Consider the following 27,820-nt stretch of genomic DNA (forward strand, 5'->3'; position numbering starts at 1 on the left):
GATGCGCCGATCTTTGATTGGCTGCTGGGGAGCCGGGTCTCCTGAGGCTCAGAAGACCGGGCACGTGCTTGGGCGGTGTGGTGGGAGGGGAAGGGTTCTCGGAGCGCGATTGGCTGGAGCAAGACGGGCGGGCTCGGATTGGAGCGCGTGGGGCGGGGCTGGGTGCAGCCGGCGGCGCGAGATGGCGGGGCGCGGCCGGGGCTGGCCGCGGGAGCAGCTCAACGGGCTGCAGGCGCGGGCCGGGGGCGGCGCGGTGAGGCGGGGCTGGAGCCCCCTGCTGGCGGCGAAGTGACTCCGGTTCCCAGCGCCGTGGGGTCCGGCCGCAGGGCGCTGTGCCCGGTTCGCGGCCCGGGGCCCCGCGCGCGCTGGGCCTTGCTGGCGGCGGGGCGGGTCCGGGGCAAGGCCGCCGGCGGGCGTTTCAGATCCGCCCCGGGTGCCCCTGGCGGGGCTGGAACCCGCGGCGAGCCAGCCCGTGCGGCTGGGGTCGGACGCGGGGTTCTTTCCCCGACTCTCCCCCGCGGGGCCCAGCCCGTTTTAAGAACCGCACCACAGGAGCGGTACCAAAGTGCTGGTGCCCGGACCGAACACGAGCTGGAAGTATTCACAGCCCATCGGTGTGGCTGGGCTGGTATCTGGGGAGCCGGGACAGCCCTCCCAGGGCGCTCCTCAAACGCCAGCCCCAGAGAGTCGGGGGCAATGGCTGAGGTTAAAGTTAAGAGTCTAAGTACCGTATTTCATCTTAATGCTGCAAGCAGCCAGTCTGCATTATCCACCCTGCACGTTCGACATTTAATATCTGGGGTTTGCCTTACATTTTAGGCCGTGAATAAAGTTTGTTGCAGTGTGAGAAATCCAAGAACATCACAGCTGCGTAACCTCTGCCCATGGTCTGGAGCATGAGATGCTTCCGTCCCAGTACAGCTTTGTGCATATCCTGCAGTATTTCAGCACAGTGCTTAGGGTCCTTCAGAGCGGAGACCCTCTAACTAGTTACAGCTGCGACAGCTTCATTGAATAATGTGGAAGTGCATTGTTCAAATCTGATGGCTAAGTGGCCTCATTCTTTTTCCACCATTCATAGTCTCCTTACCAGCGGTTGGGCCAACGCATGCAGGATATTACTGGTGATAGAGGGGTGTTAAAGGAGGTTATCCGTGCTGGCGCTGGAGAAATTGTGCCCCAGGATGCTTCTGTGTTAGGTAAAACCGGTCTCATTGGAGGCCTTTTACTGGGATTATCTACCAAAGAGCATGTCTGTGTTTCTTTTTGTTTTTATACTAAGTGAATGTTTCTGCCCACGTCCACTTTACAACTTTGACTTTTGCTTAGTGGCTGGTATTCTAGACCAGTGGTTTTCAACCTGTGGTGTACAGACAGACCCAACGTCTGCAGGCTGTGTCTAAGATTTCCAAAGGGGTCTGCACCTCCATTTGAAATTTTTTAGGGATCCACAATGAAAAAAGGTTGAAAACCACTGTTGTAGACCACTGGTTCTCAGCCTTTTTGGGCTCAGGACCCATCTGTAATTGTTGATGGCCTGTCGCAATACAGTAAATAGGCTGGTGGGGGGTGTTGGATCCTGCCCCAAGGGGAAGCCCTGGGGGTGGGTTCCAGAGCCTACCTCGTATTCATCCTGCAGTGGTGGCTCCTGCAGCTCTGGTGCCACAGGGCTGGCTGGGTTCGGCTCCCTGCTTTGGACGTTGCAACCTCCAGGGTTGCAGTGCCACTCAGGTGTGGCCCTGGCTGGCTGGGCCACGTTTGTGGGAGTGGTGTTGCAACCTGGTACATGGGGTTGTAGTGCCACTCAAACTTGTCCCGGCCAGTCTCCTATTATGATGGAGGGGCATCTGGGTCAAACCAGAGTGGCACTGCAACCCCAGAGTTGGCAATGCCCAGAGCGGGGACCTGAGCAGCCCCAGGGGACCAAAGCCACAAGAGTTGCCGCACGACTCTTTGAAATGTTCTGGTAACCCAATTTTGGGTTGCAGCCCACGGGTTGAGAAATCTTGCCCTAGCCCTAGGTGACTGTGCTTCTCTGCTGCACATGTGAATAAATGGAGGTGGTTGGTGATGCATCAGGTTTGTTCTAGGATTCTCTAGGCCCCTTCATGTCTCTGAACACTTACAATATACAAATCTGAATTCAGTTTTATCGCAGACTCCCAGGAGATGCCAAAGATCTAGACTGTTCTCAGTGGTACCTGATGACAGAACAAGGAGTAATGGTCTCAAGTTGCAGTGGGGGAGGTTTAGGTTGGATATTAGGAAAAACTTTTTCACTAGGAGGGTGGTGAAGTACTGGAATGGGTTACCTAGGGAGGTGGTGGAATCTCCTTCCTTAGATGTTTTTAAGGTCAGGCTTGACAAAGCCCTGGCTGGGATGATTTAGTTGGGAATTGGTCCTGCTTTGAGCAGGGGGTTGGACTAGATGACCTCCTGAGGTCCCTTCCAACCCTGATAGTCTATGATTCTAAGATGTTACCAAAAAGAGCTTTAACTGTAATTTGCTATAGAGAGCAATATGCCCTGCCGTATGTGCTTGATTTTTATTTAAGAATGTCTTGTTCAGGACTGCTGGTTTAGGCTGTTCTTAAGCTGCTTACTTCAAAAAATCAGTCTCAGTAAAATATGGGTTGTATTGCTTAAGGAAATCTGTAAAAGGAATCCCACCTCTTTTGTGAAAGCTGTAAGTTTCAATTAGGTTCATGTTCAGTCAGCTGATCCCAGCCTTGCAATGAGATCTGCACATGTTGGTCTCACTCTCATTGCAGGATCTGTACTTTTGGCGAGTATTTGTGGCTGTCCAGAAGTACTACACTTGTGAACCTGAGATGACTACTCTTTATAAAGTACATTGTGGAAGAGTTTAGGCTCAAATTTGACTGAAAGTTGACGTTTATTGGCTGGAGAGTATCTTCTAGTGTTGCTTGTAGCTTTTGTTTGCTGTCCCAGAAGCTGACAATCAGAGGGAGTTACAAGTTAACAGGTTCTGTTCCAAGTGCTGTCATCAAAATGCGGTGTACAATAGATTAAATGAAGAGGCATGTTGATTTTTAAGAAACGCAGGAAGCATTTCACCGCTAGATTGAGCCTAGGTCAGTATTGGCTGAAAGCTGTTTCAGTTTGATGGTGGTTTGCCTTTTGTGACATGACTCATAGATTGAAAACCAGAGGGGACCATCCTGATCATCAAGTCTGACCTCGTGCACATTGCAGGCTACAGAACCTCACCCACCCGCCCCTGTAATAGACCCATAAACTCTGGCTGAGTTACTGAAGTCCTCAAATCATGACTAAAGACTTCGGGTTACAGAGAACCCACCATTTACACTAGTTTAAACCTGCAAGTGAGCTGTACCCCAGGCTGCAGAAGAAGGCAAGAACCCCCCAGGGTCTCTGCCAATCTGACCCATGGGAAAATTCCTTCCTGACCCCAAATATGGCGATCCGTTAGACCCTGAGCATGTAGGTGAGACTCACCAGCCAGACACCTGGGAAAGAATTCTCTGTAGTAACTCAGAGCCTCCCCATCTAGTGTCCCATCACCGGACATTGGAGATATTTGTTTTTAGCAGTCACAGATCAGCTGTGTGCCATTGTAGGCAGTCTCATCAGATGATCTCCTCCATACACTTATTAAACTAAGGGCATGTCTTCACGTCAGCGCTTTAACGTGGCTGTGTAGTCGCGGCTCTCCCAGCTCTATAAAAAACCCACCTCCGCCAGTGAAGTAGCTACCAGTGCTGGTGCAGGACTCTTTGGAGTTTCAGATCACCTGGGTAAGTCAGGGTAGTCTCTTGCCATGCTTCCTAGTTTTCCTATGCAGTGGGATAGTTTGCTCTTGTGTCCTTAACATCTCTTTGAAAAACTGCCAACTCTTTTCAACTGTTTTTCTCCTTAGACTTGCTTCCCATGGGCTCTTACCTACGAACTTCCTGAGTTTGCTAGTCAGCCTTCTTGAAATCCATTAGCTTTGTTCTGCTGTTTTCCCTTCTACTATTCCTTAGAATCATGAACTCTATCATTTCATGATTACTTTCACTTAAGCTGCCTTCCACTTTCAAATTCTCAACCAGTTCCTCCCTATTTGTCAAAATCAAATCTAGAACAGCCTCTCCCCTAGTAGCTTTCTCCACCTTCTGAAATAAAAAATTGACTCCAGTGCATTCCAATAATCTCTGCACTGCTGTATTTTTTCCCAGCAGATGTCTGAGCATCAAGTCATGTGCTTTGTTCTTGTGTCCCCATTGGTGCTTAACTTAACTCCCTGGTATTTATCTCTCTGATGTATTTATGGAGAGCAATCATATCTTTCCTCAGCCTTAGTTTGGATAGGCTAAACAAGCCAAGCTCCTTGAGTCTCCCAAGGTAGGTTTTCCATTCCTCTGGTCATCCCAGTAGCCCTTCTCTGCACTTGTTCCAGTTTGAGTTCCTCTCTCGGTCTTCGTGGTAAGTATGAGAATAGGAGACAATCTCAGCAGAGCTCTGAGTAAGGGGCCCAACCCTGAGTTGGTTCCTTTGTGTCAGCTGTTGCTGTATGTGCTATATCTGTTCTGCCGATAGATCAAGGATTTGTGTTTCTAGAACTCTCCATCTGTCCTTCTTTTCCCAGTACTAAATTCACACACATTTTTAAATCACACACATTTTTGCTAGATAGAAAATGACAAACTGGTAGACAGAGTTGTATTGTATTGTAAAAAGTTGTAGGCAGTGTTGAGTGAAATTGACACTGTACTACTTATTTGATGGCAGAGATATCCTGGAGTGAGTAGTCTGTGCTCCCTCTGCTGTTTGGCAGCCCATGGAAAAGCAGTACAAAAGAACTACAGAGTGTGAGTGGTTAGCAGTTGTATCACCAAAGAAGTGACAGTTTTCTTGAGTATTTTGTAACTTAAGTTCTCTAACATCTCCTGCCCTTCTCCCTTTGCATTGGAACTCTTGCAGTGAAATATTCTGGGTACCTGGAATACGTGGATAAGCCCTTTGACACAAACTGGTACAGGAGGAATCCTAGGCTGATGAAACTTGGAGAAGGTAAATCGAGACTGAAGAACTAGTTCTGAAGGTACAAGGCTATAAGGACCCTGCCCCTTCTACAGCCCTCTGGCTCTGGCTGTGTTAATACCTTAAAGCCTGGTAGAGGTTTTGTGCTTTCATAATGTCATATGTTCTAAGGGTTGGCATTACTGTTTGTGGGATTACAAGCTACCAATGCGCCTTTGCCTCCTGCTTCCAGGCGTGGGGGAAGGGATGACTGAGAGCTATTTTCCCCTCCTGGAAATGGGTCCAGAGGGGACAATGTAAGCTACCTGTGAGTTGTAGAATTTGGCTGTATTTTGCTTAACACATGAGCCTTGCAGCTTATGCTATATTTTAAACACTCTTTACATTCCAAAGCTGGAGGCAGAGAACATAAGAACGGCCATATTGGGTCAGACCAAAGGTCCATCTAGCCCAATATCCTGTCTTCTGACAGCAGCCAATGCCAGGTGCCCCAGAGGGAATGAACAGAACAGGTAATCGTCAAGTGATCCATTCCCTGTCGCCCATTCCCAGCTTCTGGCAAACAGAGGCTAGGCCTAGGGACACCATCCCTGCCCATCCTGGCTAATAGCCATTGAAGGACCTATCCTCCATGAACTTATCTAGTTCTTTTTTGAACCCTGTTATAATCTTTTCCTTCACAACACCCTCTGGCAAGAGGTTCCACAGGTTGACTGTGCTGCGTGTGAAAAAATACTTCCTTTTGTTTGTTTTAAACCTGCTGCCTTTAAATTTCATTTGGTGACCCCTAGTTCTTGTATTATGAGAAGGAGTAAATAACACTTCCTTATTTACTTTCTCCACACCAGTCGTGATTTTATAGACCTCTATCATATCCCCCCTTAGTCGTCTCTTTTCCAAGCTGGAAAGTCCCAGTCTTATTAATTGCTGCTCATACGGAAGCCGTTCCCAATCCCCTAATCATTTTTGTTGACCTTTTCTGAACCTTTTTCAATTCCATTATATCTTTTTTGAGATGGGGCGACCACATTTGCACACAGTATTCAAGATGTGGGCGTACCATGGATTTATATAGAGGAAATGTGATATTTTCTGTCTTATTATCTACCCCTTTCTTAATGCTTCCCAACATTCTGTTTGCTTTTTTGACTGCCGCTGCACACTGAGCTGATGTTTTCAGAGAACTATCCACCATGACTCCAAGAACTTTCTTGAGTCGTAACAGCTAATTTAGACCCCATCATTTTATATGTATAGTTGGGATTATGTTTTCTAATGTGCATTACTTTGCATTTATCAACATTGAGACTGAATACTGGTGTCTGCCAGGCTCCTGGAATATGGGTGGATCATTTTTGTGATCCAGGGTGCATGCTGTGCTGCTGGATGTGTATAAAATTGCCATTGCTGGTTAAGAATTGGCAGTCCTAAATGCTGAAAATTGGAAAAGCTAAAGCTTGCAAACCAGGTTTTAAGAGACATCGGTCCTTCAGGTTAAGGATTTTGAGGCCCACTTCTTAAAAGTTCCACTTCTTGTTTTGCCAGAGATTACACTTCAGGGCATGGAGGTTGGCCTACTGACCATGAAGAAAGGAGAGTCGGCAAGATTTCTCTTCACACCAAGTTATGCCTATGGGGCATTGGGCTGTCCTCCTTTGATTCCCCCTAATGCCACAGTCTTGTTTGAGATGGAGCTTCTGGACTTTCTAGACTCGGCTGAATGTGACAAATTCTTTGTTTTGACGACTGTGAGTTAGTTACACAAGTAGCTTTGAGCCATACACACCGAATTTTAAGTCTTTGTTCTTTGCTGTCTTCCCTGTTATGTATGCCCGTTGCTGCAGTAATAGGATGATGTCCGATACTCTTGTTCAAAATAGCTTCCAGCTAATAGCACCTGTAGTACATTTTTGTGAAGGGGCTTGATGTCCTTGTTCATGCCTCTACCTACGTACTTGTAAAACGACAGCTTGCACCACACTGCATCATATCTCACTCCTTGCAGTGCCCCGTGTTCCAGGCCCTGTAGCTTGCAAAGAAAATAAAGCAGGCAGAGATGCTTAATGTGACTTAAAAAATGCTGTTCCAGCCCAGTGAAGTCAATGGGGCTACATCCGTTTACAACCAGTTGAAGGTTTGGCCCTAAAATCTTCCAGATTTCCCTCACAGTTGAAACTTCCCTCCTTCCCAGCCTGTGTCAAGAACATTTCAAAGTGTAAATTAAAGAAAATAGATTCTTGGGAGAAGCATTAAAGCAAACTGAAGCTGTAGTTCTTAAAACTGCTTTGCATGTTTGCAAATAAACATGTTTGCTTATTCGTACCATAACTCAGAGTGTAATCCAGAGGAGAAGCTAGTCAGCGGTGCATTTCTAGCGAGTCCTACAAGAATCTTGGAGTGTAGCTCCCTCTAGTGGAACTGAATTTATGTAGAACAGCTCAAGGCCCACGTAGTACATTCTTATCAATGTTTGTTAGGTTGGGGAGGGTATTTTCTTTGCTCCTGAGCTGACCTTTCCCAGCGTCACTCTTTGGTTGGATGGCTTCCACTCCTAAAGATAGGCCTATTGTTGCTACAGTCCTCCTGTGTCCTTTGTGCAGCTGTTCTTATACCAACGCTGTATGTGTTAGACTTTGAATGTTACTCCCTTGTCTGACCACTTGGAAGTGCAATAGGTACTTGCTACTTGTCTCAGCAGTCCTATTTTGTGTCTACTAATCAGCTGAATTTTGGCTTCTGTACACAGGAGCAGCAGGATACGTTCCCACTACAGCAGGTGCTGAAAGTGGCAAACACAGAGAGGGAGTTTGGCAATTACCTCTTCCGCCAGAAGCGCTTCATGGATGCCAGAGAGAGATACAAGCGGGTAATAAAACAAGGATGACAGGGTTATGCAGTCTATAGAAGATAGTGACAACTAAGCATTAGCTGGAAGCACAAAGTGGAAAACAGTTTAGAGAACAATTACCCTCTAGCATAATACACCTGGGAAACATAGTTAAGTTCAAGTTTTAAATTCTGTTAGAAGTTGATAATTTAAGGACAGTATGAAGCAGCTGTCTTTGTATGCTCAGCCAAGGTATGTGTTGAACAGCAATGAAAGGAAATACAGGTTGGTACTAGTATGTGAACCTGCTTCCCCCACATTTACACCTTGCTGGTCCCAGTTAGTATAGGCAGGAAATGTACAGATGGGTTGGTGTGCTTGGAATACATCTCAAGTTCTAGAAATGGCTTTGTAGGCTTTGAACAAAATTACTTCAATTGCGACCGTCACCTAGCTGGAATCCTCCAGCACAGCTTTCAGCAGAAAGAGGAGAGCCTATCCCTAGAGCATGGCCTTGGGCAAGGAGGGAGCTCTGAGATAAAATGTTCAGAAGTGACTTAGGCTCTCAGAACACCAAGATTTATTAAAAGTCTAATCCCTCTAAATCACTGAAGTGCTTTTGAAAATTGTACTCGTAGTCTCCCAACAAGGAAATGTTACCCCATCCCCTGTTGCTGGGAGACTTTATCTTTTTGTTTCTAATGCCACAAGCTGTGCTCCCACTCCCAGTCTTTAGCTAGGACATGAGTGTTTGTGTCTTACAGAAATTTTGTTTCTGTTGAGGATACCTTCTCTACCGCCACTTTTGCCTGTGCGGGGATGTACTTAAGTGAAATTTCTGTGGATGGTTTCCTCTTCTACCCACACTTCTAAAAGGTGTGAGATTTTCCTTTCTGCAGTATATATATTAGAAAAAACAGCAATTCCAAACAACCTCTGTAGCATTCACAGTGAGCTAGGCACTTCAAAATCAAAACCAGAAACCAGGTCCCTGGTCTAATCTCAGTCAGCAAGGAGCGGAAGAGGTATGCTGGGCCACAACTGCAAATGACTGAGCTGATTGGTCATGTTCAGGATGCATCCTGCAAATGCCATTCTATTTTTTGGCTTTTTATCTGAAACCTGTTTCAAAGGTGGTTAAGTTGATGTGTCTCTCTCTAGATCAGTGGTCAGATAAAGTCCTCAATTTTCCACAAACGTATGCACCATGCATTATTTCTATGGTTTTTTTCATCCCATCTGCCCAGGCCTCTTTGATCCTGTGTCGCAGGCCTTCCAGTGGGGATGAGCAGTGCCAGATTGATGCTGCCAAACTGCTGGTGTTCCTGAATCTATCATTTACTTACCTGAAGCTGGAGCGTCCTGTCCGAGCTCTGACATATGGAGAAAAGGCGCTGGAGATCGACGAGAGAAATGCCAAAGCATTATTCAGGTGTGGCCAGGTGAGCAAAAGTAGATTCCTCTGTTGGGTTAAAAAAAACAGTGTCCAGTGGCACCTTAAAGACTAACAGATTTATTTGGACATAAGCTTTTGTGGGTAAAAAACCCACTTCTTCAGAAGCATGGAGTGTCTGTGGGTTAAGAGGTTGCATCAAGCCAAACCCCAGCCTTGCTAGTCTGTGGGGAAGACCTGCAATAGAATAAAATGAGCCCCTCAGAAAATCTGTTAGAAATACTGGACCAGGCTTTCAGATGTGCTGTGTGTCCGCAGCTACCATAATAGTTGGTGGGAGTTGTGCTGAATGCTCATGTCTGAAAACCTGGCCCTTTGCAAATACATTGCATAGCTCTGTTTTTTCATGGATTCAGACAGTTGTTTAGGAATTACTTATTTCCAAAACTTGAAACATGTACATCTCTACCTCGATATAACGCTGTCCTCGGGAGCCAAAAAATCTTACCGCGTTATAGGTGAAACCGCGTTATATCGAACTTGCTTTGATCCACCAGAGTGCGCAGCCCCGCCCCCCCGGAGCACTGCTTTACCATGTTATATCGGGTCGCGTTATGTCGGGGTAGAGGTGTATTCCCATAAAGTAATCCTGAAGAGCTACTGTGAGTAGATATTTATTCTCTAATTCTTGTCCTTCTTTCAATGACAGGCTTGTCTCTCTCTGACAGAATATGAAAAAGCTCGGGATTTCCTTGTCAGAGCTCAAAAAGAACAACCCTTTAATCACGATATTAACAATGAGCTGAAAAAGCTGGCCAGGTGAGAGAACTCCTTTTCGCTATTGTGAGAGGTGGGGGAGAGATTGCTTAGGTGGACAAAAAAATACACACTTCAATACCTTCCACAAGGCAGATAACTGTCTAGAAATTCTCTCTAGAATGCGTTAAAAGAAAGAACCAGCAGACTAGCTTTTGTAAAGATTAAATCAGCAAATGGTTGAGCTCTGGAAACACAAGTCTTTAAAAAAAGGGGGGGGGGGATTTAGTTTGATTAATTTGCAGATGCAGTACTTCAGAGTGACTCGTGAGTACATGACAGAGATCCACTGTTTCCATACAATTGCTCTGGGGGGAATATCTCTGTTGCAGCTGCTATACACTTCACTCGAGTGGGTAGGGCAGGCTGTTGATGACAGGCTAGGCTGGGAGTGCTGAAATATCTTGACATCAATAAAATATTGTACATTAGAGTTCACTTCGAGAAGGTCCTGTTTCCTTTAAGATGTGTTGGTTGACTTCCCCTGCTTTTCCACTATTGAGGATGATACTTACCACTTACAGCACTGTCAAAATCTCCCCGCAAATTAGTTAGTGTTTGCAGAGCAAATTTCATGCTGCCTTGGTGATGATAAATCAACAGTCTTGGAGAAATAAACTTTGTTTGCCCCCAGAAGAAGTACAACACAAGCAGTCGCAGCACAGTCTTCCCTACCAATGTGCTTGGTCACGTTTTCATGAGAACAACTCTAGTGTCCCCATTGCATTCTGTTCTTGTCGTCTTGGGGAAATACCAACAAAGGAGCTGTTCGTGCCAGTTATGTTGCAAACACTTTTGGGAACTATGCAATGAGGACCTCAGAGCTACAGCGAGGTCACCAACTCACTTTAGGTCGGCATCAGAACAGCCGTTGGGTCGAACTAACCAGTTTAATAAGAACATAAGAACATAAGAAAGGCCGTACTGGGTCAGACCAAAGGTCCATCTAGCCCAGTATCTGTCTACCGACAGTGGCCAATGCCAGGTGCCCCAGAGGGAGTGAACCTAACAGGCAATGATCAAGTGATCTCTCTCCTGCCATCCATCTCCATCCTCTGACGAACAGAGGCTAGGGACACCATTCTTACCCATCCTGGCTAATAGCCATTTATGGACTTAGCCACCATGAATTTATCCAGTCCCCTTTTAAACATTGTTATAGTCCTAGCCTTCACAACCTCCTCAGGTAAGGAGTTCCACAAGTTGACTGTGCGCTGCGTGAAGAAGAACTTCCTTTTATTTGTTTTAAACCTGCTGCCTATTAATTTCTTTTGGTGACCCCTAGTTCTTGTATTATGGGAATAAGTAAATAACTTTTCCTTATCCACTTTCTCAACATCACTCATGATTTTATATACCTCTATCATGTCCCCCCTTAGTCTTCTCTTTTCCAAACTGAAGAGTCCTAGCCTCTTTAATCTTTCCTCATATGGGACCCTCTCTAAACCCTTAATCATTTTAGTTGCTCTTTTCTGAACCTTTTCTAGTGCTAGAATATCTTTTTTGAGGTGAGGAGACCACATCTGTACACAGTATTCGAGATGTGGGCGAACCATGGATTTATATAAGGGCAATAATATATTCTCAGTCTTATTCTCTATCCCCTTTTTAATGATTCCTAACATCCTGTTTGCTTTTTTGACCGCCTCTGCACACTGCGTGGACATCTTTAGAGAACTATCCACGATGACGCCAAGATCTTTTTCCTGACTCGTTGTAGCTAAATTAGCCCCCATCATGTTGTTTGTATAGTTGGGGTTATTTTTTCCAATGTGCATTACTTTACATTTATCCACATTAAATTTCATTTGCCATTTTGTTGCCCAATCACTTAGTTTTGTGAGATCTTTTTGAAGTTCTTCACAATCTGCTTTGGTCTTAACTATCTTGAGTAGTTTAGTATCATCTGCAAACTTTGCCACCTCACTGTTTACCCCTTTCTCCAGATCATTTATGAATAAATTGAATAGGATAGGTCCTAGGACTGACCCTTGGGGAACAGCACTAGTTACCCCTCTCCATTCTGAGAATTTACCATTAATTCCTACCCTTTGTTCCCTGTCCTTTAACCAGTTCTCAATCCATGAAAGGACCTTCCCTTTTATCCCATGACAGCTTAATTTACGTAAGAGCCTTTGGTGAGGGACCTTGTCAAAGGCTTTCTGGAAATCTAAGTACACTATGTCCACCGGATCCCCCTTGTCCACATGTTTGTTGACCCCTTCAAAGAACTCTAATAGATTAGTAAGACACGATTTCCCTTTACAGAAACCATGTTGACTATTGCTCAAGAGTTTATGTTTTTCTATGTGTCTGACAATTTTGTTCTTTACTATTGTTTCAACTAATTTGCCCGGTACCGACGTTAGACTTACCGGTCTGTAATTGCCGGGATCACCCCTAGAGCCCTTTTTAAATATTGGCGTTACATTAGCTAACTTCCAGTCATTGGGTACCGAAGCCGATTTAAAGGACAGGTTACAAACCTTAGTTAATAGTTCCGCAACTTCACATTTGAGTTCTTTCAGAACTCTTGGGTGAATGCCATCTGGTCCCGGTGACTTGTTAATGTTGAGTTTATCAATTAATTCCAAAACCTCCTCTAGTGATACTTCAATCTGTGACAGTTCCTCAGATTTGTCACCTACAAAAGCCAGCTCAGGTTTGGGAATCTCCCTAACATCCTCAGCCGTGAAGACTGAAGCAAAGAATCCATTTAGTTTCTCCGCAATGACTTTATCATCTTTAAGCACTCCTTTTGTATTTTCATCGTCAAGGGGCCCCACTGGTTGTTTAGCAGGCTTCCTGCTTCTGATGTACTTAAAAAACATTTTGTTATTACCTTTGTTTCATTCTGGTCAGCCCAGGTCAGCTCCAGGCCAAGTCTGTAATGGCAGAGGTGAAAGCTTACCTCTTCGCTGCCCTGCATATGTCAGGACATTCCACTCTTCAGCTCTCTGGCATGACAACGTCTTGCCTTGGTTGAAGTGCTTGCAGTGTGGGTATTGCCTGGCCCTTTCGCAATCCTCTAGTTCTTTGCCCTGCCCATGAATTAGACTAGAGAAAATACAGAGCAAAGGAAGTGAAGTGGACCTGGTGTTATGAGAGACCAGGAGCATTATTTCTGTGCCCTTCGAGAGAAGGCAGAAGAAAAGAGAAGTAAAGGGATGGAAAATGATGCCCCCCATTGAGGCATGGGCTTGAATGTTCCTTTCTCCAGTTGTGGAAAGTTGCATTACGAGTGTGGGTGAAAGGCTCTATTTCTCAGACCTCAGTTTTGTGCTGTTAATCTGTTTGTAAGTTGTAATCAAGTTGTAAGTAGCAGCCTGCTTTACAGAGGGCAGTGGATGTTGATGAGATATTATGAAATATGATGTTCAGCATCTTAATCTGTCAATTATATATCTAAATCCCAAGGTGCTAAATGCATTACAAACACAGCTAAACACGCAGTAATTATAAAATGATTCTGGATGACTAGATGGTTAGCCTATTAGATTCAGGACTAGATTTTGGATCCAGTCTTATAGCTTGTGGACTGATCTGTACTGTACTAGGATGCCCAAGAAGTAATTGATTCTGGATAGCTTCATGTAAGATCTTAGGTACAGTTTAGACCGTCTAAGTTTTCGTCAAGACTCTTGATGATAGATAGATATAGGGTCTAATTCTGACCAATATAAGGTGTGTGTAGCTCTCTTGACTTTTATGGGCTAATCCTAATCTTTTTCTTAGGTGTGAGCTGAGCAAAATAAAACCCATCAGATATAAAATATTTCTAAACCACAGACAACTAACAAGGTGCTCTAGAGTCCAGGTTGAATTCAGGTTTGTCGTCTTCTCTCCCTTTTGTCTTTGGGTGCTGCAGCATGTGCAACTTAAAAAGCATACACCCTGGAACTTGAGCACAATGGAGGAGCTGGCTAAGGGAATGTCAGTTTGCAGTTTCTGCTTCTGTGGGTTGGTGTCAGAAATTAAAATTGGCATTATCGTCTTTTTTTTTTTTTTTTTTTTTGCACTTTACTAATCTAAAAAAAAATTAATGTACAATAGAAGAAAACAGTGTTTTCAAGCTGAATGTGAGGTAACTGGCTAAATCTGTTTAGCTTTGTCAAACTGGCACACCTCTAGGGCTCCTTGATGTGATCTGGGAAAAACTACAAAAGATGGAGTATAAGTGATCTCTCTCCTGCCATCCATCTCCAACCCTCTGACAAACAGAGGCTAGGGACACCATTCCTTACCTGTCCTGGCTAATAGCCATTAATGGACTTAACCTCCATGAATTTATCTAGTTTTCTTTTAAGGCTAGGACTATAACAGGGTTTCACAACCTCCTCAGGCAAGGAGTTCCCCAGGTTGACTGTGCGCTATGTGAAGAAGAACTTCCTTTTATTTGTTTTAAACCTGCAGCCCATTAATTTCATTTGGTGGCCCCTAGTTCTTATATTATGGGAACAAGTAAATAACTTTTCCTTATTCACTTTCTCCACACCACTCATGATTTTATTAATCCAAAACAATCCATACCAGCTGAAGGAGACTTTCTGTATTTAGAATCATAGAATATTAGGGTTGGACGAGACCTCGGGAGGTCATCTAGCTCAACCCCCTGCTCAAAGCAGGACCGACACTAACTAAATCATTCCATCATTTGGTGGAGCTCTGTTCTCCAGCACTTCTTAAAATAATACCTAGCTCTCAAAAGGCTTTCGACTTGCCTATTTAAGTTCTTTTTGAAAAACAACAGAGTATATTGATTAGTAATAATACCCAGCTCTTTTATAGTTCTTTTAATCAATAGAGCTCATTCAGTAACTGGATTTCACTGTTTAACAGAGTATTGAAAAACCACAGCTAAAACCATAATTCAGCTATGTGTCAAAAGTCAAATTGTGATGGAAAATCCAAGCTTGTTCTCAGTGGGGCTAATGTAGGCAAGATCCCACCAAAGCATGATTTTTTTGGAGGTTACAGAGCCATTAGAAATGCTGCCAAACGCATTTGGTGCTTATGAGCACAGCTTTTGTTAGCTGTGGTAGGTTCCCCATTTTGTTGGGTTGTGATGGCTTTCGTGATGTGAACAAGTGTCATCTAGACTGACTTTTGCTTTCACGTGGACTCTACTTGGATCTCCAAAGGTAAAATGTTTGAACCTACTATGCCACCTAGATGTATCCTCCCTGTTTTACCTATGTTTCCAAAACTGAAAGAATAAGGTTGTTTCTTACGGTGAGATTTGTGTCTGGAGGGTAGTGGTGTATTTTACTTGGTGGTAGTTATGGCTCAAAAAAGACTTGGTCTTGGATACCTCCAACTCTGCAACATAATTCTGTTTGTATAGGATCAAAAATCACATTTTTAGTACAGTCGAAAAGGTAATAAGTCTGTCTGTGTTGAGCCATTTACACCCGTGATCTTGTCCTGGTATAGCCCTGTTCAGAGCAGTTCTTCCCTCCGTATCAGTGTACATATTGGTTTAGCTGTCGAAATAGCCATCCTGTAACAATGTGCCCGATTTTGCAGCTGTTACAGGGACTACATGGATAAGGAGAAGGAAATGTGCTGCCGAATGTTTGCTCCTCTCAGCTTTTCTCCTGTGGAACCAGAAATAAAGGTAACAAACAAACAGTCAAGAGGAGCATGTGGGTTGAAACAGGTTTGTTTCTTTTCAGATCTTCATGTCTTGCCTGGGCTTGTATTCACTGGCAACCACAAAACTGCTGAACATAATTTCTCTCCTCTGCCTGAAAGCTGCAGAGGAAGAACCTAACGTAGGAGTGTTTGTAGTGGAGTGTGGCAGTAAGGTATTGTCCAACCCTAACTTCTGGACCTGTAAAATGTTGTCTACACTTTGTAGGATGACCATATTTCCCTGTGCTGAATACGGGACACCTGGTAAAATTACTCATATTCAAGCGAGTTCAACAGCAATCAGTCAGAACTAGGCAGTACAAATGTTGAAATTAACATCAAGTTGACTGAGCCCCTGTTAAAAAGAAATACTGCCTAGTTGGATTCTTTTTATTTCCCTTCTTATCTTTAGGGCTTTAGGGTTCACATAGGGAGGGGTGACACCCCCCCCCCCGTCTTCCCCTCCCCATACACACAGGGAGAGGTCACACACACACACACATTCCTGTACACACCTCTCACATGGTGGGGGGGTGACCAACCGACCAAGCCCTCCCTGCTCCGTGCTCTCCGCCCTCCATGCCTGACTGGCCCCCGGGACAGACCCACCTCTCCTGGTGCCTTGTCTTCCCAAGGCAACACGTGGGGTAGGGTGGGGGGAGATGCAGGGTCACATTCCCCCCCCCCCCCCCCGCCCCCAGATTTCTGCCAGGGTTCACACCAGAATGTGGCGAGCAGCAGCCTTTCAGCTCTGTGCAGGAGGGATGGGAGCTGCTTCCAACCACAGGGGAGGAGGCAGGGGAAGGGATGACCTGGCTTGTGTCTTTGCAGAGCTCATCTCGTCTCCTCCCCTGTGGCTGGAAGCAGCTTGTCCCTTCCTGCCTGCACAGTGTCGAAAGGCAGCTAACACCTTCAGGCTGCTGCTGGCCACTGACATAACCCCGGCTACAGCGTGGGCAGGAAGAGGTTAAGCCCTAAAGATTCGTTGTGCACCAGAGCCCAGGGAACCTGATTGCAGAGGCTTCAAGGAACCCGGCCAGAGAGGCGGCTCAGTAGGGGAGGGTGCCTAGGGGACGGAGCAGCCCGGCGCTCCCTGGGGGAAGGACCCAGAGTGGGGGAGGAGGGCAAAGAGGGTGCTAAGCCCCTGCCCCGGGGGCTGCTGTAGAGCCTGCAGGTTTAGGGCGTGAACAGGCTGGAAATCGCTTTCTCCCCCCTCCCCCCCACTCCAGAGCTTAGCTGAGAAGCTTCCCCGTGCCAGCGCTGTGTGGGGCTTTGGCACATGCAGGGCTTGGCTTCTCCCGGCTAGTGCCCTGGGCCAGCGGGTATTGGGCTTTCCCGGGGCGCCAGTCCAGCCACGCTGTTGGTGAGCTGAGCACTCCAACCAGGGGCTGGTTCTCCGCACAACGCTGGGAGTGGGACGTGCCCCGCTGGGAGAGATATGGAGGAGCAGCACGGGGGGGAAAAGGGCAAAGCAGGGAGAGGACAGCAAGAGTGGGAGCACATAAAGGGCTGATGGGTGGGCAGCAGAGGCGACATGTAACCGGCCACCTGGTGCCTGCCCACACTCACCAGCCACCACAGCTCGCAGCCAGCGCCGGCTGGAAATGGGACGAGGGGTGGGGCCCTGCTGGCTGAGAGCCGGCATGCAGTGAGGGCTGTGCTAATGGACCAGCCGGGGGAGCGGCCGGCCCCGCACGCTGCATCTTCGTCCCGCCACCAGCCTTTCCCACCCACCCTGGACCCCACTCACTGCTGGCGGGCGGGCATCTGACTAGCAGGGATCCGGCCAGCAGCAGGACCCGCCAGTACAGATGGGAGGGGGAGACAGAAAATACAGGACAATTTGCACGTGGTTGTGGTTTTTTTTTTTGTTTTAAGAAAAAGTCGGGACACTTTCAGGAGGGCTTAAATATGGCACTGTCCCTTTAAAAACGGAACATCTGGTCACTAATGCTCTGAGGAAAGATGTGTTCTCAGAGGAGAGTTGTCAGGTGGGCAGTCTAGCAGCAGATCAGTGGGTTAGGAAATCCCTAAACTGGCAACAAGAACACCTTCAGTGACTCATTCTTCCCCTTACAACCCCCCCATCCCCACTTTCTTCCTGCCTGATCACCACAGCAAAGGCAAGTTCCAGAGAAAGCTATGTGTGCCCTGCCTTATAAGAGAAAATCGCTTCAGAGGGTCAATCTGGAGTTCTGCTTCATGGTATTGAGACGGTGGCCATATGTCTTATCACAGCGGCTGAGGATGCAGGAGTACGTTAGCAGGGACATGGCTTCAGAATATTGGGATTGGCTCTCCCTAGGCTGTGGTGCGTTAATGATATGTGCTTTAGTGAAAGTGAAGTTTGGAAGGCTTTCAGAATTCTGAGATTGGTCTTTTGCTGTATAGGTGAGAAATTCTGCTCTTTGAGTTGGATGTGTATCCCGATTGCAATATTTGAACTGGTGCTAAGAACTTGGAACAGGGTTTTTTTTGATACCACTAAATCTTTCCTGTGAGCAAATCCATAAACTTCTTCCAATCATAGGTGCTTCTATTCTAAGGCCACGGAAAGATTGGCCTGCAGGAAATAAAGTGGTATATCAGTCAAATGACTATATGAAGGTCATAAAAACAGAAACCTTCATATATGGTCTGATCTTGGCTGAGATACCCTGACCTGCGTATCTCCAAAATGTGGCTGGGGAACTCTGCCAGCCCTATGCTCTCAGCTCAGATATGCTCCAAGGCTGGTAAATAAGGCATGTCTCTAGGGTTTGCATCGGAGGCCATGCAAGAGAGCCACACTCTTAAATCAAAATCCTTCTGAGTGTACATGCTGGAGTACCGGTCCCAAAGGGCAACAGGAGATGTGCCCATCAAGAGTAACTACCAACTCCCACCTGGAACTGAAGGAGCTTAAGTCAAACTCGACAGTGGAGTCCACTGCACTCAAAAGAACCAGCTCCACCCTTATAAAGCCGGCTGAATCAGCTGGCCAATAATCTCTGCTTCCCAGGAGCAATCGTGGCTTACATCCAGACTAGTAGCGTCTGACAGTCACACGCTGGGTCTAGTCTGCAGTGAGTAGAGATGTAGCAGTCAGCTTCTTATCCTAATCCATAATCAACTCCAGGTTCAATTTAGAAACTTCTCCAGCCCCACTCCCAATCCGATCTATTAGCAGCTAAATAAATAGACCTGTCCACAAAGACTGATCGACCTCATAGGCTTCCAAAACTGCACAGCAGGGAAGTCATCCTCCCTTGGGATCAATGGCCCTGTTCCATTTCACTGCCCGCACAGGTCACCATGGTTCTATGATCAATTCTGCTGAGGCTGAAGTGTCAGTACGAAGACCCTCTATGCAGGCAGAATGCTGCAGATCTCCTTCTCTGTGATCATAGCATCTGCCAGAGCCCAACCAAAGGAACCGTTCTGACTTCTAGGCCTAATAAACCCAGACTGCCTACTGATAAGCACAGGAGCTCTCCTCTTTTGCTGACAGAACTGTGAGAATCTGATAACCTTTGGGTCCTGAGAGAAACACATTGGAGCAGAAAACAGCATTCCACCATCCACTTTGAGAACTGAGCTTAGTTCCACACGTGGGACTGACAAGTCCATGCCACTGTTGTGGTGGTTAGGGGGCATCTCAGACCCAGCAAGGGAAAAGATGTTGATAAAAAACCTGGCATGCTTCTATAATATTTAAGCAATTAAGTGTGGTCCGGCGTTTTGTGTCTGCACTGGCATTATTCCCATTGTAATCATCCTAAATCTTCTCAACCCCTTACTAAGCACACACAAAAAGGAAAACAATTAAATGCTTTAAAACTTAAAGAATTAAGGCATTTATTTTAACTGTTTTCCATATTCACTTTCGCTGTACAGAATCTCTTTTGGGGGGGAAGTCACTGCTTGATGGTCTCTTTAAATGATTTGATCTGTTCTTTTTTTGGAGGTGGAAGAAAGTTATTTTAAATGTTGCTGTTGAAGTCCAATCCTGTTTGTCTTAATAGAAACACAGGGAGAAAGAAAGGTTAACAAAAGATACATTATCTGTCTTCTGTCTCTGCTTATTTTCACTTGCAGCCTAGCTGCTGGAGAGAAACATGCTGCTGTTCGCTATTCTGAGATCTGGCAAACTGAACCAACGTTGCGCTGTTGGAGGTATTGCTTTCTGGTCACAGGTGCATATCAGTGTTGCAAAAGGTGGAGTTGTCTTGGCCAGTTAAGCCAGGCTCTTATTAGACGGGGCAAAAAGAGAGACCTCCTTGTCCTTCCTCGTCTATGGAGAGGGTTTAACAGCAGAACCGTAGGGTCACATTCCAGATGTTTAGGATCTTGACATACAGGTGGGTATGTCATCGGGTTCCCTCTCTGGCTTGCTTTGGTCAGGGCAGTGGAAGCCCGGTGGTTCCCTGGTGGATCCCAGGAGACAGGAGGGGCAGCAGCAGCCATGATTTGGGGACACTTCCTCCTTCCTGTCCTGCTGCCCCCCAGGGTCTTTCCCTGATCTCCAGATAAACAGTGCCCAGAAAGGGGAGGCAGCCTCTTCCCATTGTGATTAACCAATCAGAGCGTTTTGATTTCAACCTAACCACCTCCTCCCATTTAGAGAATCTTTCCGATTGTTGTCCGGCCAACCGGTGACTTAACCTGAAGCTTGTCCTTTTAACGTTAACAATCCAGTTTGTACCAGCATTGGTCTCCAGCTTTGGCTTGTTTTTATAAACCGTTTTCTATCACTGGCTAAGCTGCATTTGTTACCTTGGATAGCTTAGAATACAGGCCCCTGCACACCACCCACCCGCAGCTTGGCTATGTGCCCCGACTAGCTGTTCGGGAGCGCATCTGCCTAGTGCTGAGAGATCGTCACTGTCTCCCTGGGGGCAGTCGTGCACTTGCCTTGAGACATGCTATAGTCTGATTCTCTTCTAAGTGCTTTATGCCAACAATCTTCATTATGAGGCGCGGTAGCGAAGCAGCTTCAGTAGCATGTGACTCTTGCTGATCCCCTCAATCCCTCCCTTCCCAGTCAGGGTTCAAGCCAGCTCATGGCACACACAATGCTGCGGGTAGCAAAGGATGAGCTTAGAGCAACGCACAGATAAAATATGTGCCAGTACTTCAAGTACTGTAGTTATTGATCCCCACACTTGTGTCTACAAGTGCCTTAGACACCGAGGTTGGAATCCTTTGGAAAGTAGTGGCTGGGGCAATCCCCCTTTAGTTCAGCACCTGCAGTCCTGTTCTCATGGAGCAATGATCGGGTTAACCAAGGACCAGCCAGCGGCCATAAAGCAGAGTGGTATTTATTTAAAACAAAAAGCATTACAAAACCAAGTCTTAACAACAATAAAAAGCTTGGACTATGTGAGAGTGATCTCTCCCCTTATGCTAGGGTGGACACTTCATACAATTTTCAGTTCCTTGTTTATCAGGATCTCTTTAACCAGGTCAAACCAGTCTGTGCCACTTTTTCCACAAGGTGCAAGTCTTCTCCAGGCTGGTTACCAGCCTGGGGATTTGTGTTAATTACCTTGCAGTGATTTTAGTTCCCACAGGAAAGTCCTGTAACTCTCCCATCGAGCTAGAATACAATACCTCGGCCATGCAGGTACACGTAACATTTATAAAGTTGATGCTGTAGTCCTTGGATATGCCATGTATCCGTAATATGTCACAAGCGTTACTCAAAGTAAGCCAGGGTGGCAGAATGGGGCCGTGAGTATTGAGGTCTAACAAATATAATTTTAAATTTGTCTGGCTGGCTTTCAGGGCCTTTCTGCCTGACGCAAAGGGGAGAGTGATCCAGGTTCTACCATGTGTTACATCCATTTGCTCATTCTAATGGCCACTGTTAGAAAGCAACTTCCATCCATTGGTGCATCCATCACCATGTCTTCCATGCTGGTGGTGTTGATCTGGGCAAGAAGAATGTCTTGGTGGATTGATCCCAAGTGAGGTTTGCTGTGTGAAAACGCCATATTTAAGAATTCTGTATTCTGTATGCCTTTGTAGAGAGAGAACTCAAAGATCTGTTTGCAGTGGGGTGTCAACACTTCTTTTACACAGTGGAAAGGAAAAGAGTGTTTTGGTTTTTTTTATTTTTCTGACAGGTGGCTTTTTACTGGACCGTAGCAAGGGGTTTCTTCTGTGCACTTCAACACTTTGGGAAATAAAGTATCCAGGAAGATAAAACACCGAGTCCAGCATTGTGGAGGGCTCCCCACAGGGCAGGTTAGTGCAGGTACTGGGAGCCCACCTAGCCTTGGCAAAAGCATCAGTAGTTCAACTCCCCACACTTCCCCATCATCTTTCATAGAAACTGGGTCAGATCTTCCATCTGGACTCACAGGGTAGTTGTCTGGACCATGGAACCCTAGCAGACTGTGACTGACCTTTGTAACCTTTTCCTAACAACAGCAATATTGCTGTACTTCCAAGTATCCACGAGACAAACATATGTAGCAAATTGTGTGGTCTGAAAAGATTGCTCATCTGTCTCTACTATCCTAGACTATTTATTATCTTTTATTAAAGTCTGGTTTGGCTTTAAGCGCAGTCAAAGGTCATCTAGCAGCCGGGCTAACTTATGCCCGTTTTTCAGCCAGGAGATTCACCTGTGGGGTGAACAGCCGCCTTCTTGGGATTTCTCATTGTTTCCCACACTGCTGGACAGGGAGGGAGAGGAGTAGCTGCTGAAGAGCTGTTTGATGTGGAGACCTACAGGGTTCAATCCTGTCATGATTATTTAGTGTCTACATACACTTGGTGGTAAATTTTGAGATGATACAGACTACACTACCAGCAGCCCAGACAGCAGTGATCCCGGTTCTCTTGGTGCATGGAAGGAACAGGAGTATTGATGAACTCTGGGAAAGGCTGAACTGATGCCAGTGGAAGAGGGAAGCATCTTGTGGGAGCTGATTAATAAGTGCCACCATTTAAGCCTTAATCATGGCAGGTGGCCATCAGTAATCAGGACAACGTCAAGTCTTGGGGTTGTTGTAGGCTAATTGCTGATCTGGACACCCAGCTAGCAACAATCACAGGAAATACTGCCTTCATTTGCTGCTAGTGAGATTCCATTTGCTCCTTATGAGTAACTGACTTAGAGTGATCCATGCCTTTAGCACCTCCAGCCTGCCCTACTGTTACTGGCTTTACCTGAGACCGAGCAAGAAGCTCATAGAGAAGCTGCAGCTGGTGTATCGTGTGGTGGCTCGTCTCCTCAATAGGACGAGACAGAGTGTTGTCTTATTTCCCCATTCCATGCAGTAGCCACTTACACAGCTCTTTGAAGCAGGGCTGTTAAACATACAGCCCACTGGCCAGATCCAGCCTGCTGACCCTTCCCAGCCCCCAGGCCCCTCCTTGCACTTCAGAGGACTCCAGCCTGCAGCTGCCTATCTACTGAGGGGCACCAGGAGACGCGGAACTCTTTGCACACCACTTCAACTCCCCACAACTTCGGCTCAGGGCCAAAGCTGCATCTCCCTGCTGCTCCGCTCCTTCCCGCTGCCTCCACCTCCAGGGAACAGAGGGGAGAGAAGGGGCAGGAGAAGAGAGTGAATCCTCAAAGAAACACTGGGATTCTCCTCCCAACCCCACCCCAAAGGACCGAATGGCTGGGACAAAAGCAGTTAGGGGAGAATTCACTTGGGGTGAATGCCCAAAGTAGGGAAGGGGGGAAAAATCCCAAAATGATGATGATTTGGTGGGGTGAGGAACTGATCCTAGAGGGAAATAAATAGGAGGAGAGTTCATGGACAGGGGGATTTCATCAATGCATTTATTGTTAAGGTTTTATTTTGTATTTACTTACAATTTATCTTTACTTGAAGAGGCTTATTCTGCACTCAGGCAAGTCTGCTAAACTTGCCTCTTGCTTGTGAATGTTTTACTCCTGGACTGTAACCAAAATGGCCGTTCTGCCCTCGCTGCAGAATGAGTTTGACACTGCAGTAGGTCCATGCTATTCCTTTTTGGGAACCACCATGGCAACTGTGCGATGCTGTGATTGGCCATTCATAAATTTTTAGAGAAAAGGAGGCAGTCTTCTCAACTGCAGGCCCATTGGCCTAGAGCTCTCTTCCCCAAAGAGTTCAAAATTTTGTTCATCTTAAGTCATGTGGCAGAACACTCCTCTTTGCTGAAGTATATTCCAAAGAATTGAAGCTGGCTAGAACTTGGTAGCATTCTCATTGGCAGAAGTAGACGGCTAAATCAAGAATCTGATGAAGTTAACAGTCATTTCTGGACAGATTTCACTATCGCTAATCCATGTATACATTAGCAATACCAGCTTTCTAAACCACCTGTCTTTATTTGGAAAAACTGTTACTGTGGAAGGGACCCTCCACCTCCAACATTCCCAGACTCTACAAAACTTCATAGTCCATGTTCTGGGTCCTAACTACAGTCAGTAAGAAAATAGAATTAGCTTTTTGCAGCTTTCGTGTGCACGCTTAAGTAGTCAGTCCAAATGTTCTGTTGCACTTTGGGCCCATTCCTGTTTATCCTTGCACGTTTGCCTCCTATAACATGTTAGTGCCACAATAGAAAATTGTGATGGGGTGTTAACACACTGGTACTTATAGCAATGCATTCAGCTACTGTAACGTATACCAAGAACCACGTTCTTACTTCAAGTGGTGGTCAGCCTGGGATCTGGCTCCCACGAGTGACTGTAGCCTAGGTGTTGGAGGAGGAGTATGAAGCTGGGTGAAAGTTTTTTTTGCTGTTGTGATCGAGCTACTAATGGGTAATTTCCTGAGTAATAGAATGGCGAGGAGAACTCTGTTTTCCTTCCTCAACTCGCTCTGCCCTAGAAGCAGCAGTAGGGAAGGTTCCCTTTCTACTTGGGTGTAAGCTTACATGCTCCTTTTTTAAACAGTCCTTCCTGACTCTGGGTTGGAAAAATGAAAGTGTGGTTTGTTAATTAGGTGCACCCTTAATGTGTCATGGAAAGAACAGCTCTAAAACAGTATTCTGAAAAGATCAGTAGAGGCTGAAGAGTGACGTCAACCTTTAATTGAGAACGCCCAAGGGGAGAAATTACTACTAGTAGATTCATCGGTTTCGTGGCCAGGAGGGGCCTGTGTGATCATCTGGTCTGATCCCCTGAATAGCACAGGCCAGAGAACTGCCCCATAATAATGCCTAGAGCAGAGCTCTTAAAAACATCCCGACTTGATTTAAAAATGGTCAGTGATGGCAAATCCATTACGGCCCTTGGTCAATTGTTCTAATGGCTAATTACTCTCACTGTTAATTTTACGCCTTATTTCCAGTCTGACTCTGTCAATGAATGCGAAGAGCATTTTCCCCAAGGAGATTGAGAAGGGTAGAGTGTGGAACAGTAGGTGCCAGGTCATTGGTAAGTCTATCGAATCATACTTGTGCACTAGGTTGCAAAGGCTGTTTTTCTTCTATTACAGCCACTGGAGCTCTTTATCATTCATCCAGGCTTAAACTGTGACAGTTATGAGAGCCCATAAATCCTCTGGTTCTTGTTCTGTGAAGTTCCTAGGACTAGTACCATCACTGCCATTCTAGACTGCCTTTTAACCCCCCTCCGCCCGACAACTTGAAACTGAACGCAATCCATTGAGATTTTGCAACAGAATCTATTGTACATGCTGCTGCCAAGGTTCTTGAAGGGTATCAGTTCACTCTACCCCGAGGCCACTTCAGCATGCCATGGCAGCAAACAAAAAAGCATTGGCTAAATAAGTCCACATAAAGATCAAACCAAAACTCTTGCAGCTGTAATTAGCTCAAACACTATCAGAAGGAATCTATGGTTATCCAGAATTAATGCAGAAATGAGGTAAGAGCTGCCTTACCTTGGGGTTACAGTCTGAAGTTTATGTTAAGCCAATCTGTAATTGGGTCTGTCTCATCATTTTATCTCCGGTCTACTGCCTGTGAACATTTGGAGTCAACTGAGGCATTAAAAAGAAACCACAGTTACTCCTTACAACATAATCTAATAAAATTACTCATTAAAATTACTCTCAAGCCTGTCCCATATAGCCAACTTTAATGAACCGCACATAGGTAAATTATTAAAGCCTTTTAGTTTACTAACGGTCAAGTTTGTTATCACCAGAGAGAAACTGGACCAATCTCTAGCTAAATTCAGCACTCAAGCCTACAGTTTTACCATTTTGTTGGATTTTTCTCAAAACCGGTCTGATTCATATGGAGAGCCTCTGTGTAGGTGTTCCCTGACCATAGTCATTTAACACTGACCAGTTTTTGAAGTGCTTATTTGACTTTTTACCTCCATTTGTTCTTGTAACAACTTCTCTGCCTTGGTCCAGGACTGTTACATGATCCTTACCTAGTGACAAGTCAAGCTAGACATGATTAAGCATACCCAGCCTCTCTCTAATACTCAGTACATGCTACTTGGCATCTCCAACTCGTCAGCGAAGAGTGGCCTGGATTGCTATTTTTTTTTCTATTTTGGAATATCAGTCTCTAACAGCAAGCCTGTTTACATGGTGTTGCCACAGATCAAGTTTGCAGATTGATCCTTTCCTCTCAGATAGGAATTGTAAAGTAGGGCGTGCTTTTAGCTGCCACAAGCAATGTCTTGCTCTAAATAGACTTTCTTTGTGGAGGTTCTGGTTGGCATAAATCTCTCCTCTCTCCACTTCCACGCCCCCCCCCCCCCCCATCCAGACTTGTGTCCCAAGGTGTGAAGAATGCTTCAGAAGTGAGCATTTCAGTTTATTTAGCATGGCCAGAGTATACAGTACCTGACTTCTGGACATAAAAAGATACAGGCTGAACCATGTTGCAACTGTAACCTGTGATGCAGGTAGCTCAGACATCGACAGCTACTCATGGGAGCTGAAAATTCAGTTCATTCTCACCTCTAGAATTCTGATAGCAGCAGCAGCTGGGATCAGCAAAATTCTGGGCACCATCTTCAATTCAGTTAGTCAACACCAAGACTCCTAGGCTCTTTAAATAGCGTTTTAAAATTCTTGTTCATCCCTGTAGTCAGTTAGCTGTTTAGTTAGTCAGTGAGCCCGGGCCGGGGCGTGCCCTGCGCCCCAGGGTTTAAGTCGTGCGGCTTTTGCAGACGTTCTATGCCAAGGAACGACCCGCACACAGACTGTTTGCGCTGCTTGCGAGAAACCCATATCAGCGAAAGGTGCTAGATTTGCAAGTCGTTTAAGCCTCGGACCAAAAGAGAAAGGGACATTAGACTCCGGGCCATCCTGATGGAGTCGGTGCTGGCCTCAACCCCGGCACGCCGCTCCGAACTGGTACCTCGCACCGCGGCGTCGGTACGCGGAGACCCTCTGGTACCATCGACCAGTCGGCATCATTCCCCGTCCACGGGGCACGCCAAGAGGGCCAAGAAGGCGCCCTCTTCGCAGCAGCACTGAGGGAAATCTGGGACAGAGGCTAGGCCCATGTCGGGCAGTCCTCGATCCCCACTGGGCCCCAGGCCTGCGACTCAAGCTGAGCGGAGTAGCCCGACCCCTTCGGAACAGGCAGCTCCGGATGTCCGGATGCCTTCCACGCCTGAAGCCCTCCAGGCGGCCCAGGGCGTCAAGTCCATGCCTTTGCCTGGAGCGCCGCCAATGTCGGCCCTGCGCTCCAGACGCAAGCCGCCGCTGGGATCCCCGCAGCCACCTCTGGCCCGGTACCGGTCTCGGTCCAGGGAACGTTCCCAACGCCGATCACCGCTCGGGGCAGAGTCCAGGTGGATCGCCCTCGACGCCGACCAGACTGTCTGGCTGGATTCCGTCCAGCCGGGACTTGCGGCACCGCTCATCCTCAAGGAGTGAATGTTGACGGGACCGCGGCAGGCGTCGCCATCGGTCCTCGTTTCGGAGAGGGTACCGCAGTCAGTCACGACACGATCGTTGACGCAGTTCCCGCTCAGACTCCCGCTTCAAGTTGCCACCAAGACATCGCAGCCCTGGGCTTCGATCGCCGGCGTCTCGCCATTGTGGGTCCGCCTGTCGAGGCCATTCGCGGAACAGCTATTGCTGTCGGTACCAGTCCTCCACGTCGAGATCACGGTCCTGTGGCCGTCATAGATCCCGGCACCGCCACTCCTCCCGGTCCAGGGACAGTAGCGGATCTTACGCCAGCCCGGTCTCCATCCGTAGCCGTCCCTCCAT

The 27,820-nt window shown here is 46.5% G+C and overlaps 1 protein-coding gene across 1 annotated transcript; it reads left to right on the top strand.

Moving 5' to 3' along the window:
- Positions 1-181: 181 nt before the first annotated feature.
- FKBP6 (FKBP prolyl isomerase family member 6 (inactive)) lies at positions 182-27,481 on the top strand. The gene is made up of 9 exons (XM_065418529.1): positions 182-253; positions 1,082-1,199; positions 4,948-5,037; positions 6,553-6,755; positions 7,754-7,873; positions 9,082-9,276; positions 9,937-10,046; positions 15,570-15,702; positions 27,185-27,481. Exons 1-9 carry the CDS (start codon positions 182-184, stop codon positions 27,479-27,481), a joined length of 1,338 nt encoding a protein of 445 aa, XP_065274601.1.
- The last annotated feature ends 339 nt before the right edge of the window (positions 27,482-27,820 follow it).

This window comes from Emys orbicularis, chromosome 17 (genome assembly GCF_028017835.1).
Source record: "Emys orbicularis isolate rEmyOrb1 chromosome 17, rEmyOrb1.hap1, whole genome shotgun sequence".
NCBI classification, from domain to species: Eukaryota; Metazoa; Chordata; order Testudines; family Emydidae; genus Emys; species Emys orbicularis.